The sequence below is a fragment of the Macrosteles quadrilineatus genome, unplaced genomic scaffold (genome assembly GCF_028750875.1).
Source record: "Macrosteles quadrilineatus isolate MER2022 unplaced genomic scaffold, UCM_ALF_1.0 Scaffold_2__2_contigs__length_208266976, whole genome shotgun sequence".
NCBI classification, from domain to species: domain Eukaryota; kingdom Metazoa; phylum Arthropoda; class Insecta; order Hemiptera; family Cicadellidae; genus Macrosteles; species Macrosteles quadrilineatus.
Genome location: NW_026542595.1, coordinates 173,245,435 through 173,260,544, shown reverse-complemented (window position 1 = coordinate 173,260,544; position 15,110 = coordinate 173,245,435). Strand labels below are relative to the sequence as shown.

The window sequence follows — 15,110 nt, the reverse complement described above, 5'->3', positions numbered from 1 at the left end:
TCAGCTGTTCATTATGATTGGGTTTAAAATCAATTATCCTGTCTGATGAAATAAGTTAGCTTTGTCATCAGTAATAAAGTTACACAGATCATCTCACACCATTCTCACTCATCTTTCACTCGAATTTGAGTAAAAATACGTACCTAGGTGTCTTCTCCATCTGAATGATTTATAATTTAATTTTTAAAGCTAATAACTAATTTATTATTATTAATGAAGGTTATAAGTATGATATAATTTATAAAGTATTTTTTCAGGTACCGTATAAACACAGGTTTTTTTTCTTATTTAGGCGGCCGTGATTTAATATAACCTTGAGTGAGTTATTATACCCTAAAATAAAAAATAAAAAAAATTGTTTATAATTTGTTAAAGAATTTCGACGTTGACATAAGCACACCCACAAATTAACCAAGACCACCTACAAGTACAAGTACTTATTCAGATTTGACAAAGAGTCAGGGTTCAGGGATGGAAAACCTACTTTTACCATTGATTATAATGCATGCGTTAAATCATAGAAAAATATAATTCCATTGTGTTGGTTGGTCTATGGCTAGACCACACTCATGCTATTTAACAAAACCCATAATTTTTAAAGTACAATAGGTTAGAGGTCGTGCGGAACGAGGTGAAGCCTGAGATTTTCGGCGGGAACGGTCTAAAGCGGGGAAATCCATGGTGGGGGTAGGAGACGAGCCGATCGTCGCCTCGCATAGCGACACTTCCCCCACCACACCACTATTCCCCTCCAAGCTTCACCTCGTTCCGTACGACCTCTACGCATCTATGTTTGGTTATTTGCACCTCTAGTAAAAAAAGAAAACGTGGAAACGTATATTATCATGTAAATATGGGGAAATTTCAAATTATTTTAATCTTTGATGCTAACGAGGATTTTGCGAGTAATTTTAGAATCCTTGCGAGGAAAATCGAGGATTTCCGTCGTTTCGTGCGGGGAAAATCAAAGAGGTTGGTTGGCAACACTGTTTATTCAGGGGAGGTATAGAAGAGGCTACGATGACAGCTGTGGGCTTCTTTAGCTGAGGGAACGCCATTATCGTAACAAAAAGATCAGTAAACATCGGCCTCGGTGGTCTAATGGTTAGCGTGCCGGGCTGATATGCTGAAGGTGTTTCGGGTTCAAATCCCGCTCGTGGCATTAACTTTTTGTCCAAGATTTTTTATTATCAGCAAGTTTGGTTGGTTTGGTTCGGTTATGACAGTTTAATTTTATTATTAAGTCATTATAAAATTTTAGTAAAGCAATTTCTAGTTTTATTTAATAAACAGAATTATTTTTTTCTATTAATAAACTTTTGTTATATTATTTCATTATCAGCAAGTTTGGTTAGTTCGGTTAGGTTATGATAGTTTAATTTTATAATTAAAAAATAATAAAATTGAATTTGAGGCATTTATAATTTTATTTTATGAACAGAACTATTTTTGCGATTAGTAAGGCTAGGGCCACACTTGGCGACTTTGTCGCGGCGACTTTTTTTCCCGCGACTTTGTCGCGACGACAAGGTCGCTGGGGGTGGCCACAATAGGCGACAATTTCGACCTTTCAGTTTACGTTTTTACCATAACAGTAAATAAAGAGTTTCGAGATGTTACATTGTATTTTCAAAAGCGTGTCATTGATATGGAAATAAATTAGGATCTATGACCGTTTTTGTATGTTTTTTGGCCACCTTAGAATAAATCGATGTTTTTATTATTAATTGCAATACCATAAGGTTTAAGTGAATCTTCTACAAATTAAATCATATCGTTATAGTATTTTCATACGTGCAACGGCGCCTCTTTATATTTCGTACTAGGTCACGTAATAGTTTTTAACCATTTGCCTGCATTAAAAGAAATACAATTTTTACTAAATTAATTTGATAAACAATGTTTTGAAAACCAATGTGGACGTCTACGTCGTCAAATCACAGTTTAATACTTGCTATTGCTATTTATTTTATATCTAAATACCCCCGCCACAACAAACCTGCAGACTAAGCGAATTTACATTTGTTTGGTTAGATTTCCACAAAAATATTCACTTTAAACTTGTTGGATTTATTTCCTATTTAAATAAGATGAATTTAAATGAATGCTTAGGTTTACTGTGACAAATAAGGTAACCTAATGAGGTGTGCTTGTTAATTTAAATTTTGATGGCTTAGTATGAAATTAAAAATATTTATTAAAATATTGTTATAATTTATGAAAATATATCCATAAACAAGCAAACTAAAACAGTTTATTCTTCATCAAAATGGGCATTTTAAATTTACAATTGTTTAAATTATCTCTGTAACCGTTAGGTTTACAACAACGCTTCAATTAACAAAATATTTTGTTTAGCTCAACAAAACAGTTTGGAAGGAAATTGCGAAATTTATGTTTAAGGGTCAAAAAAAAATTGTATACCCCATTAAAGCCCCTTAAACCTCCCATTCCCATGGTCCGATCATTTTGATTTGCGAGCACGTTTGAATTAACGTTGGTTTTAACATTTGTACCAAATTCGGCTAAAATCTCATCATTTTTGCTCAAGTTATCGCGCTAAATTGGCACATAGACCTAAATGTATACACTGTATATGTAAATGTGTACCTATATATACGTATATATGAATTTGAACGGTGGTTGTTTTTGCCTCTGTGGACCTCAAAATGAAATATCAAATCGGTCCCGGGTTTAGGTCTTACCATGCAACCTAAGGGCTTATTCCCTATAGCGAAAATTCGCTATAAGGAAGAGAAAACACAGGTATGGAGTGTATTCCCTAAAACTATCGTTTATGGATGGCGTATTTTAATTTTGTAAATTTTAGTAATATTTTGGATGAACATAGCTTTGGCGAGCTATTGACATTGAAGACGACGCACAACATTTGAAAAATACACGAGGTTTTGGATTCTTGTTATACCAGAAGAGTTAAATCTCATTCTATATTCTACAGCACACATGTTAACATGTCAACACTTATTTTGTCGATGACAATATTGGTATTTTAAAGAGCATATTTATCATTTAACAAATCCAGTCCATAACTGTACACTATGAAAATAGAGCAGCAAAGGGTGTGTGAGCGAGCGACTTGTCGCCTGGTATGGCCGGTGCTATAAGATAACATGGGAAGCGTATTTGTCGCCGAGACCGAAAAACGCTCCCGGTCGCGTTTGTTTTGCTGTCGTCGGTGGTCGCTGGTCGCGAGTCGCTTAGTGAGGCCGCCTCCATTTAATTTAATGCTACGCACTTTCATTCATTGACGCAGCGACTTTGTCGCCGCGACAAAGTCGCCAAGTGTGGCCCTAGCCTAAACCTTCTTTGCCAAAGTACTCTCTACTACAGCGCTGTTCACGGAGGAATTTTGAACTAATGCCTCATTCGTACCTCCCCTAAGTCAGACCCCTGCTGTGTGTGTTGGTTTTTTTCCGTTGTCTTGTCTGCTGAGTTCGAGTGCTGAGTTAGACCATTGACTGTATAATCAATCATAGACTAACCAACACAAGGGAGTATGTAGTCATTGGTTAGGGTGCTTGCGGTGCTTGTCAAATAAAGGAAATCATTATTGGCAATTTCAGTTTCAGTTTTCAGAGATATTTGATTTTTCCAATAATAAGTCATGTAATACGTAGTGAATACAATACAGTACACTTATATTGCCAAAGTAGGAAAATGAAAAGATGTTGCACCTATTTTGTAGTTAAGATCAATATTTAAGGTTCATTTGCTAAGCAGCCTTAATGCATCGTTTTGTGTGTTAACAATTTGAATGAATTAATTGGCGTTTTAAAAAAATGCATAAAATTGCTTAAGCAAACCAAAGTTCATAACCATGTAAATTTCTGGGTTGATTTTGTGGGTTACAACACGGCCACCTTTAACTACAGACCGCGGCCTGGTAGAATTTGCAAATGCAACGTCGCATGTGGTGTTGTCTAGCACCAGACGTCCCATGAGATAACATGGCACCAGACAGGTGACACCAGCTCATTAATTCGCACTTAATTGATTAAAATTAAAATTTATGAACATAAATTTATTAAAATATTGAAAATGACTTAAAACACACAAAATTTAAAACCATAACAATATGAACTAAAAATCTATATCAGTACATTTAAAGCGGAGTCAATATTTTCATAGAACAGTAACCAAGCTTTTCGTAAATACACAGATACCATTAGCTTCTTCCAAACAAACCCGCTGTTACAACCCTACTTGCGACGTTGCCACTTCGAAGGTCGCCTTTAACCGTGGCCTGGAGTTAAAAGCGGCCGTGCCTGGAGGCCTGCCCACAACTAACTTACAAACTCTGCTAGATACTCATAAAACATCGCCAAACTATTTACCAATTTTATAATGTTATTCCATTCAACATCAACCTCTGTAAAGAGTCGTTGACTTTTAAGGCTGAAAAAGTCGAAATGCCAAATTTGGCAATAGATCAGTTGGCCTTCTGAGTATGCAGCAAGCAAGTATTATTCTTGATTCGTGGTCAAATGTATTGCTATAAAAATCGCATTCAATGCTAATGCTATACATTAAACATGCTCCCTTTTAGATTTATAGGCAATGCAATTTATAGACGTGGACGTGTTGGCTCCTTGACCACGGTTAGTCGGTTACCTTACACTCCAGGCCACGGCCTGGTAGAATTGGCAACATTGCAAGTAGTGTTGTCTAGTGCCAGACCCAGACGTCCAGTCTGACCCCAGACTGTCATAAGATAACATGACAGAGACAGGTAAAACCAGCTAAATTTAAGTTTATGAACGTAAATTTACAAAAGGAATTAAAATAAAACATAGAATTGAAATTTGAAAATCAAAACAATATTTAAATTGAAAATCTATTTTTGCACTTTTAAAGTGGAGTCAATATTTTCAGAGCCCAGTAACCAAGCTTTCTTATTCTTAAAAAAATCACAAATACCATTAGCTTCCTCCAAACAAAACAGCTGTTACAACACTACTTTTCGATGTTGCCATTTCGAAGGCCACGGCCTTGAGTTAATGGAGGCCGTGCTTGACACGCTCCCTAAAATAATTATATTTGCTAAGACTAATCTCATCATGGGATTGATATGCCAATTTTGATTTAGATGATGGCGCTAAAATCAAAGAAGAGTCTTTACATGAAAGTTGGGGACAATTAATGTTATCAGTTAATGGGGACGTAATCTTTTCTGGTTACTTTAATATTATGATTGTAGTTAAATGAAATACCCCTGCCACAGCAAACCTGTCGACTAAGCGAATTTCCATTTGTCTTAATTAATTTTCAATTAAATATATTTTAATAACATTAGGTTTAACGAGTACCTAGGTTTGCTGCTACAAGGAAACTAATAAAGTGTGTTTTTTTGTAAAATATTGATAGCTTAGTACAAAATAAATAAATTTGATCAAAATACAAAATATATCCATAAACAAGCAAACTACAACATTTTACAATATTCTCCATAAGAATAACATGGGAATTTTAAATTTACAATTTTTTTAATTTTCTCCGTTACTATTAACCGAACAAAAATACTTTTATGTACTAAATTAATTGTTTTTTTAAGCTATTTAAAAAGGTCTAAAGAGAAATTAGGAAATTTTATGTTTTGAGGGTCAAAAGTGAGAAAACCCCAATTTTTACCCCATAAAACCCCCCGTAAAGCCCCGTTCCCATGGTCCGATCATGCTGGTTCGCGAACTCATTCAAGTTTATCCCGCTTTACACCTTTAAACCAAATTTCATCAAAATCGGACAAAAATTACTCAAGTTATCGCGTTCACGGACGTATATATATATATAAGTCTATATATAAAAATTTGAACGAATGGTGTTTTTGGCCTCTGGAGACATCAAAATGAAAAAGTAAATCGGTCCCGGGTCTAGGTCTTACCGTGCCACCTACGGTAATAGCTACTTCCCTATAGGGAAATTCGCTAAAATTGCTAATTTAATAACTGCCCAAGGATATATCAATGCGATACGTAAGTTTATTCTCTCTCTCTCTCTCTCTCTCTCCCTCTCTCCCTCTCTCTCCCCCTCCCTCTCTCTCTCTCTCTCTCCCTCTCTCTCTCTCCCTCTCCCTCTCTCTCTCTCTCTCTCTCTCTCTCTCTCTCTCTCTCTCTCTCTCTCCCTCTCTCTCCTCTCTCTCTCTCTCTCTCTCTCTCTCTCTCCCTCTCTCTCTCTCTCTCTCTCTCTCTCTCCCCCACGAAATAAGCTTCAAGAAGATTGGAAAGAAAGAAAAAAATCCGATGACCCTAGTACAGAGGGTACTAGGTGAGGGGAGAGGTGTTGGTTAGGCACAGAATGTGCCTGGAAGGACATGGATTGAAGCTGACAGCAGGAAGAGGAATCCGAAGATATTTCAGGAAAGCGGCCTGGTGAATAAGTCTCTGACTTAAACCAGGGGTGGTGGAGGGACCGCTGGGCTTCGGCCAAACACCTCTCTCTCCCACGTAGTGACTTGACATCATTGATCATACATCTCCCAGAGACACTAGACACTTAATCAACGGCGATTTTAATGTTTAAAGCACAATCGAATAATCTGTTTTTAGCGAATTTCCCATATAGGGAATAAGCTATTATCGTAGTACTCATGGTAAGACCTGGACCCGGGACTGATTTTTTTTTCGTTTTGAGGTCCCTAGAGGCCAAAAACACCATCCGTTCAAATTCATATATATATATGTGTGTCCGTTAGCGCGATTACTAGAGCAAAAATGATCCGATTTTGATTAAATTTGGTACAAACGTGTAAACCTACGTTTATTCGAACGAGTTCGCGAACCAGCATGATCGGACCATGGGAACGGGGGTTTATGGGGGCTTTTATGGGGTAAAAATGGGTTTTTCCAATTTTTGACCCAAAAAACATAAAATTTTGCAATTTCTTTCCAAACTATTTTGTAGAGATTAAAAAAACAAATAATTTAGTATATTGAAGCGTTATAATGCGCCTAATGGTTACGGAGAAAATTCCAAAAAATTGTTAATTTAAAATTCCCATGTTATTCTTATGGAGAATAAGTAAACTGTTGTAGTTTGCTTGTTTATTAACATATTTTGCCCAAATTTGGAAAATGTTTTTATTTCTTACTAACTATTAACATTTTACATAAAAAAACACTTTTACCCTCCCTGTTGCAGCAAACCTAAGTATGTGTTAAACTGGTTCTATTTAAATAGGGAATAAATGTGATATTTTTAAGGAGACATTTTAGTGTAAATCCAATCAGGCAAATGGAAATTCGCTTAGTCTGCAGGTTTGCTGCGGCGGGGGTATTTTATTTGTAACTTGTATGGGTTTGTGTGAAGCGACGTGCATGATAACACGTTGTCAGCTGTGAAGTTGATAAAACCTGAAAGCAGAGCAGACGATGAAACGTAAGATAATAGAGGTTAACTTATATGGAATCGGAATGTTAATGTTTCGTTACGTTACGGTTACGTTGACATTGTTTGTGTTTGAATCTAAGGATCGATTGTTGTTTTCATTTTGAAGTGCCTTTATGTAACATATAATGTTATCATAATTAAAGTTACATAATGATTTTCTTATCAAGAGTAATTAAAACTGCGCTTAACAAAAGGCTCAATTCTGTTAAGCCTCAGGGTAAAATAACTTCTACAGTTTACTTGTCTATAATGCATACTTCTGACGTACAACATTTATCGAGATTGGTTTTCAGGAAATCGGTGCTCGCAGTAAATCCTCCTGACCTAGTTCAGCGTGAAATTTTAGTGTTAAATAGTACACTGCACATAAGGGAACAGTGCTATCGCTTAAACAAAAACTGTTATCTTATAGGATTCGGAAAATGTGTTTTAGGCATGGCAAGCAAAGTGGAACACATCTTGGGAAAAGATCTTCAAAGAGGTATTATTAGTGTTCCTAAAGGATACATGACATCCAACAGATTAGATGTTAATGACTTGTCTGACAGTTCTCGAATATCTATTTTTGAGGGTGCTGAAAATAATCTGCCTGATGAGGGCTCTGAGACCGCTTCTAAAGAGATAAAAAAGTTGGCGGAAAGTTTGCAAGAAAGTGATATTTTGATAGTTCTGATATCTGGTGGAGGTTCTTCTTTATTATCCTTGTCAAAACCTCCAATATCCCTAAGGGAGAAATTAGAGGTTATCAAATTATTGGGTAGTTCTGGTGCCAACATAGTTGAAATGAATACTGTCCGCAAGCGACTGTCACTAGTTAAAGGAGGAGGCCTTGCCTCAATAGCATATCCTTGTAAAATGGTAGCCTTAATTTTGTCAGATGTGATTGGAGATCCATTAGATATTATAGCTAGTGGTCCGACAGTGGGGAATCACGATCCGGACGATGCTGCTATTAAGATAATCGAAAAATATGAACTTACTGATAAAGTATCGCTGTCAGTTCTGGATGCAATAAAAAGACCAAGTGATATAAATCAAACTCTGGCGGACCATGTTCAAAATGTTTTGATCGGGAACAACAGAATTGCACTAGAAGCTGCGTCTAGAGAATGTGCAGCATTTGGTTTCAATCCTGTCATCATAACGGATTCAATAAGTGGTTTTGTATCAGAGGTAGCAGACTTGTACATGAGATTAATATCTTTGTTGTGTAAACTTCTTCAGGAGAAAGTTGCTCTTGGTGACTTTATAAATGAAATAAATCCTATATTGGATCATATGAAGGTTGACAAACATGTTAAAGAGAGCATTTATGCTTATGTTCTTAATCACGGTACTGAAGCAGAAAAATTTTGTCTAATTTTTGGCGGAGAACCAACTGTCAAAGTCACTGGCGATGGATTAGGTGGTCGTAACCAAGAGTTAGCTCTAAGGATCGGATCAAAGTTGTACGAACATGAAACTAATGATTCAGATCTTGTGAACTGTGATGTAATATTCTTGAGTGGTGGCACAGATGGAGTTGATGGGCCTACAAATGCAGCTGGAGCACTTACTTACTCAGGGCAAATAAAACATGCGATAGAAGAAGGCATTGATCCCCAAGATTACCTTCGCAGGAATGATTCACATAACTTCTACCGTCATTTCAACAAAGGAAGAGATCTCATTGTCACTGGTCATACAGGTGTAAATGTAATGGACATACATCTTTTGGTGGTTCAGAAAAAAATTGGATCATTAAGTCCGTAAGTATATATTAGGTCTAGTGCTTTGAGTCTTGTTAGTCATAACTCAGGATATAAAAAGCTTAACTTACTAGGCCAAATTTGATGCAAAGAAAATATTATGATTAGCCAATATACATTTTATACCTACAGCAGCCTGGCAAGCAACCAAACAACCAAACTGTTGCATACAATTATTCATAGGGTTTATGCATTTTATATTTAAGGCCTACAATTCTTCAATTAAAAATTCCAGAGCAATTTTTATATGTTCCATATATTTTTTTGTCACAAAACATATAGTATTTAGATTAGGCTATTTAAAACAAAATTATGAGTTCTAATACCATACAGGAGTTTTTAGATTAAAATGTATTTTTTGATCAAGTTTAAACCTAATGGATAGCCTCCTTTTTAAATTTTTACATTTGTCAACTCTAGTCATTATCTAAAAATCTCTGATACATTTTTCAGTGGCCCTTTGTTATTCAAATATATTAAATGTCCCTAAACAAGGAGTTAATTTTATGTTCATGCTGTTGTTTTTTTAATTAAGCCTACCCTATCTCTAAGTGGTTTTTAAATCTGTTTTTTTATACCTTAGAAAGAATTTAATGTGTTTAGAAATAGGCCTATTCATTTTAGTAAAGCTTTCTTTTATTGTGTATTACATTGTTTGGTAATTATTTCAGCGCAATATTTGTTTTAAGATATTGTAGTGTAACTGGAACTCAATCCTTGTGATATTTTCCTAGGCCTTAAGTTATATTGTCTACTGTACTCCATTATCGATATCTATCAGATAGTTCTTTCAACACTTAGGCTAAATTGTTCTGTATTATCAGTTCTGATTAATTCATTCTTATGGACGTTATCATTTTCCAATGTATCAAATACACAATAGGCCTATGTGCCCAAATATGCACCAGTTTGGCAATGGACGTATTATAAAGTGCAGTAGTCTCTCGATAATCTGGCTTAAATGGGCGGTGGACTGAGGAAAAGGCGGTCCATCTAGAGATAATTTAAGTTCATAAGTTATATTGACTATTCAAGAAATTGAGACCGCTGAAGGACCTTTATATTATTGTTTTATTTTGAGCGTTTGGCGAGTGAGCGTATGTGAATTCCGTATTATGTCCCCTATCCACTTGCCAGTACTGTTTCAACAGTGCTTTTCAGGGTTGTGGGTGATTAATTACTACAAGAGCTTACTATAATTAATTGTGTAATTAGTACTGCAATGCAATGTTTTCAATTTCATATTTTAGTAAACTACAATAAATTATAGAATGTTCAATAATTTACCGTACTGAACTTTTTAGGCTATGATTCATTCTGTGGGAGGGAATCAAGCCGGATTACTGGAGCGTCCAGATTATCGAGGGCCAAATTATAGAGGGACTACTTATTGAATTTTGAAGCATCGTAAGTATTGCAATTAATACTCCTCTTTGCTGTCCTAACTTTTTGCATAACCGGTAATGAACATGATTGGGAATTTTATCACTTGCACATTATTGTATTCAATTTGGCTGTGTACCATCTCAATTTTGGTGCATCAATTAATTTAACACATGATTGTGGCCTTCTTCCTATATTTTTAAGATGCGTCTTCTACGTTTAAAGAGAAAAGAGCGTTTCTAGATTAAATGAATGGTTGTGATTTTTGAAAGAAGCTGCTATTAGATATTTTTTAAATTCATCTGTTAATTATTACTAAGCTCTGCTAGATATTTTAATGTAACATTAGCATATTTTTATAATAACATTTTATTATGAAAACAAATTATTCAAATTAAGGGTAACAAAAATATTATAGAAATAAAATGTGTTGTAATTCTTTTTAAGTTTAACTTGCCTTAAGATTTTTGTCTTCTCAGATCAAAGTGCTGTTTATTCTGCCATTGTATATTGTTATTGAAATTTCTAATTTGTGAGCTGTACAAGATTTTTAACCTCTATAATATGAACATAAGACATTTTTATAGCCTACTACAACGTCTTTGCAATACTAGAATTTCCCTTTTGTGTGAGCATTCTCACTTCTAAAACTCAGTAGTATTACCTAAAAACATTGAAATACATTTCTGTACCTTTGCATTTTTAAACTTGCCACTTGAAAATTAAGATAATTTTTAACATACCTACATTAACTCCTCATTAATAAAAACAGCCATTTAACAGCAATCTCTAAAAATTCCTACAGCTATGTTAGAAATGTACCGCTGTTCTCTATGAATTTAGTTGTATGTGTAGGCGTGACTTATGGGATTTTTTACAAAATTAGTTCTGGTATCTATCTACCATTTTTTATTAGTTAGGCCTATGTTTCAATCATAGATGAGTTAGTCAGACAATGCGTTATAGTACAAGATTGATGCAGATGATGCTTGCATGCAATCGAGTATTGCGATACTTAGATATCAAACCGTTTGACCAGACGCAGTGTCGTGTGCACAAGACAATTTGTGTGATTGTGTAAAATATTCAAAATTTGCACTTAAAGAAAAAATTAAATATCCGAATCACAAACGGCAATCAGTGTAAAATTAGAGTAAAACAGTAAAACTGTCTTACAAATCGTTAAAAAAACTGCTACTCTACCTCCAATTTTAAAAAAATTTCAGAGGGACAAACTCCATAACCCTCCGGAAGGTCTGACATCCCCATACCTAAGACCTTGGACATGGCTATGGTTGCACAGCATGTGGTCACTGACAAAATTGTTGTTGCAACAGTATGATATTGTCATTGTTACATAAATATTATTTGACCTTGTTATTATTTGTTGTATTCAAACCGTGGGTTGGAAACGGTCCCTCTCGGACACAGGCTCCACATTAGGCCAGAGAATCAGTGTCCGGTGACACTGATGGTATATTTGACGGTTATGTGTGTTTATGGAGAATTCAATTCAATTCAATTCATTTATTTCCACGGTAACACCATTTTACAAAAAGGTACACTAAGTAGGTTTTAAGGTTTTAGCAGACATTTTGAGAGACTAGCTGGTGTAATGGTTGACTGCGTGACTTAGGTGCTCTAGTTCAAATCCCACCAATTACTAATATATTTGATGATGCTGCAGGCTAGGCATAGAGTCTAGATTGAAGTAATGTAAAAACGATTCCCACGCTAGAGCCTAGTTAAAAAGTGTTAATCAATTTTGAAGCATTCTAAGAACGTTCTTGGCTACTTACCTTATACCCCCAAGCTTAATAACACTTGTTACCTCGTAATAATTTCAAAGTAGCACTGCTTATCTTTATTTTGAGATCATTTAATTTAATTTGGACTTTAATAATCTAAATGACAAATAAACCCCCAATCATTCAGTAATGGGGGTTAACTGGAGATATTTGATAATTCAGTGCATAGAAAAAATATAGTCAGTCAGTGAGTCCACTTATATTGATTTTGTTTTAGTCATAAGGAATCAAGCTGCTCAATGACTTGTAAAACTACAACTGATTTGTGATTTAAGACTGTATTTAAGTTTTTAAATTGTATTTCCATTTCCATATTTTTTAAGTAATCTAAGTAAAACATATTTAAAATTATTTTGTATGTATATATAATATATTTGAAAGAATTCTGCAATGTGCTAGCAGACTTAAAATAGGTTAGGTGAGGTTTACAACTTTATTTGCTATGTTCCATTAGCTCAGAGCACAGAATACCATTAGCTACGGGTTAATATAATGTTGCTTGTTGCCTTAGATGAAGAATATTATTCCAGGTGCAATTTCCATATTATGGTAGCATTAGTTCTTAAAATCTAGAACGTTAACACTATTTAGTGAAAGTAATAATTACATACTTGAAGACTTCTAAAATACTTCCATATTTTTTTTTTCTTTTTTACTTATTAACAGTTAACGAGAGGTCGTCCAGTGGTCGAAACTCGACCAAAAATATGTAATGTACTCACTTATCTATTTTCACCCCACACTGTAAATAAAACATGTGATTGGAGTTTCCTCCATTTGTTTTGATTTTCTGTTTATATTTCGTTGTTATTTCGTAACCAGCATAGCAACGCATAAGATCCATGTTAATTTTTTCAAATTTTTAAACTCATTTTTGTGCTTATCTTTGAGAATATTTAAATTTATAAAGGGATTCTGCACACCTACAGGAAAATAGCTTTCCAACGGTATGCGTAGATTTTCCCTACGATTCACAAGAGCTGAGAAAAAAGGTTTTAAAGAAACATGCTTGCCTATTAATATATAGATAAGGTAGACCTATTTCAAATAAGCTTAGGCCTTCAACATTTCCACTTTATGCCAATAATTGTTAACTTTGGACATAACTTTTCAACTTTTTAAAAATTACAGTGGTGTTTGAAGTAGTTGAAAACATTTTAGATTAAAAGTATTTTCCTCTTGTATTGGGTATCATGTAAAATTTACCACATATAAGTTAAGTTTTTGCAATAATAAAAATAATGTCTACTGTCTAGTTCTAGTTCTACCAAAAGTTGTGATATGACAAGACTGCTTTTTTTTAGTTACCTCATATTACTTAAGTAATAATAAAGTCACAATGAATTGTAAGAGTTTATTTTTTTCCAATTTACCTTAGGCCCCGTTTATGCACCAAGTGCGGGAGCGGTGCGATAGCGGGCCCGCTCCCGCTGTAAATGAGTCTGTTTATGCACGAAGAGCGATAGCGGTAGCGGTTGGTTAAAGGAGAATGGAAGGGGGACACAGTCTTGCCAACTCAAACTCTGCCAAATAATTAACACAACTATTTGTCCTAAGTGCACGTGCGCGTGGGTCAAGTTGGCAACCCTGGCTTCAGCCCAAGCAACCGCTGCGATTCCTAACTACACAGCGGGCGAATTAGAAATCGCAGCGGGAGGTCAACCGCTATCGCTATCGCTCTTGGTGCATAAACAGCCCCATTTAACTCAATGGTGTTAGAAATCGCTCCCGCTGTCGCTACCGCTACCGCACTTGGTGCATAAACGGGGCCTTAGTTTGTTTAGTAAAATGGTAATGGTGTGTTTGAAAATTACAAGTTTATCATGTGTGTTGTTCACTTACTTACTTGAACTAGTGGTCCAAAAACACCAAAAACATGTAAGTTAACGTACACGTATTGAATATTGGATACTGAAGTAGACTTCCCATCTGTATATGGACCAGCTGTCACAATTTTTTTTTTATTAAAAAGAACATGTAGTTGTGTGATTCATTCACCGAACGTGTGTCTTCAATTTTATTTTCTACCTTATTTTTTGTTGCTGACAAAGTTGATGGGTCATAACAGTTGCTATATCTCGTTCAAACAGTTTGACTTGGTAAAAACCATCGTGTATTCAACAGACATTTAGTCATTTAGATCAGCGCAGTCTGTTGGTGGCTCACACCAACTACAACGAATTTAATAAAAAAAAAAAAAAAAAAAAACTGGTGAGAACTTTGACATGGGGATGGAATGTAAAGGTTCAGGCTTCTCCATTTTCACCCCATACTGTAAATAAAACAAGTGATTGGAATTTCTTCCATTTGTTTTGATTTTCTGTTTCTATTTCGTTGTTATTTCGTCGCCAGCATGGCAACCCATAAAGCCCATGTTAAATTTGTAAAATTTCAAATTAATTTTTTGTGCTTATATTTGAGCCTATTTTAGTTTATAAATGGATTCTGCACATCTACAGGAAATAGCTATTTATCTTACAAGTGTAGTAAGAGCGTTTTTACATCACGCAGGTGAATGTTGTGCAACGAGCGGAAGCGAGTTGCATAATTTACCGAAGTGATATAAACACGCTCTTGCGTAACGTGTAACGTACAAGATTTTACCTGACCCGACAATATACAGGAGGTTACAAACAATATTTTTCATTGTCCATTTCACTTATCTTCTAACAGTAACGTTCATTTACAAACCATAGCTAGGTTAGGAAAATTCTTCAAAACATAACAATAAAATTCAAGCGCACAGCTGATTTCTAGCGTTGAACGT

General features: G+C 35.1%; 1 protein-coding gene across 3 annotated transcripts; it reads left to right on the top strand.

Moving 5' to 3' along the window:
- Nucleotides 1-7,416: 7,416 nt before the first annotated feature.
- LOC128986234 (glycerate kinase) lies at nt 7,417-13,687 on the top strand. Of its 3 annotated transcripts, none has more exons than XR_008490113.1 (3): nt 7,417-9,152; nt 10,457-10,559; nt 12,561-13,687. XR_008490113.1 is itself a non-coding variant. In XM_054406471.1 (2 exons), exons 1-2 carry the CDS (start codon nt 7,555-7,557, stop codon nt 10,461-10,463), a joined length of 1,605 nt encoding a protein of 534 aa, XP_054262446.1. In that variant the 5' UTR covers nt 7,417-7,554; the 3' UTR covers nt 10,464-13,687. The 3 variants fall into 3 exon arrangements, 1 of the variants encoding a protein (XP_054262446.1); XR_008490112.1 differs by having other exon boundaries at nt 11,762-13,687; XM_054406471.1 differs by having other exon boundaries at nt 10,457-13,687.
- Nucleotides 13,688-15,110: the final 1,423 nt, after the last annotated feature.

Coding starts and splice junctions, on each gene's coding strand:
- LOC128986234 (XM_054406471.1), top strand. CDS start 7,555: ATGATTTTCTTATCAAGAGTAATTAAAACTGCGCTTAACAAAAGGCTC.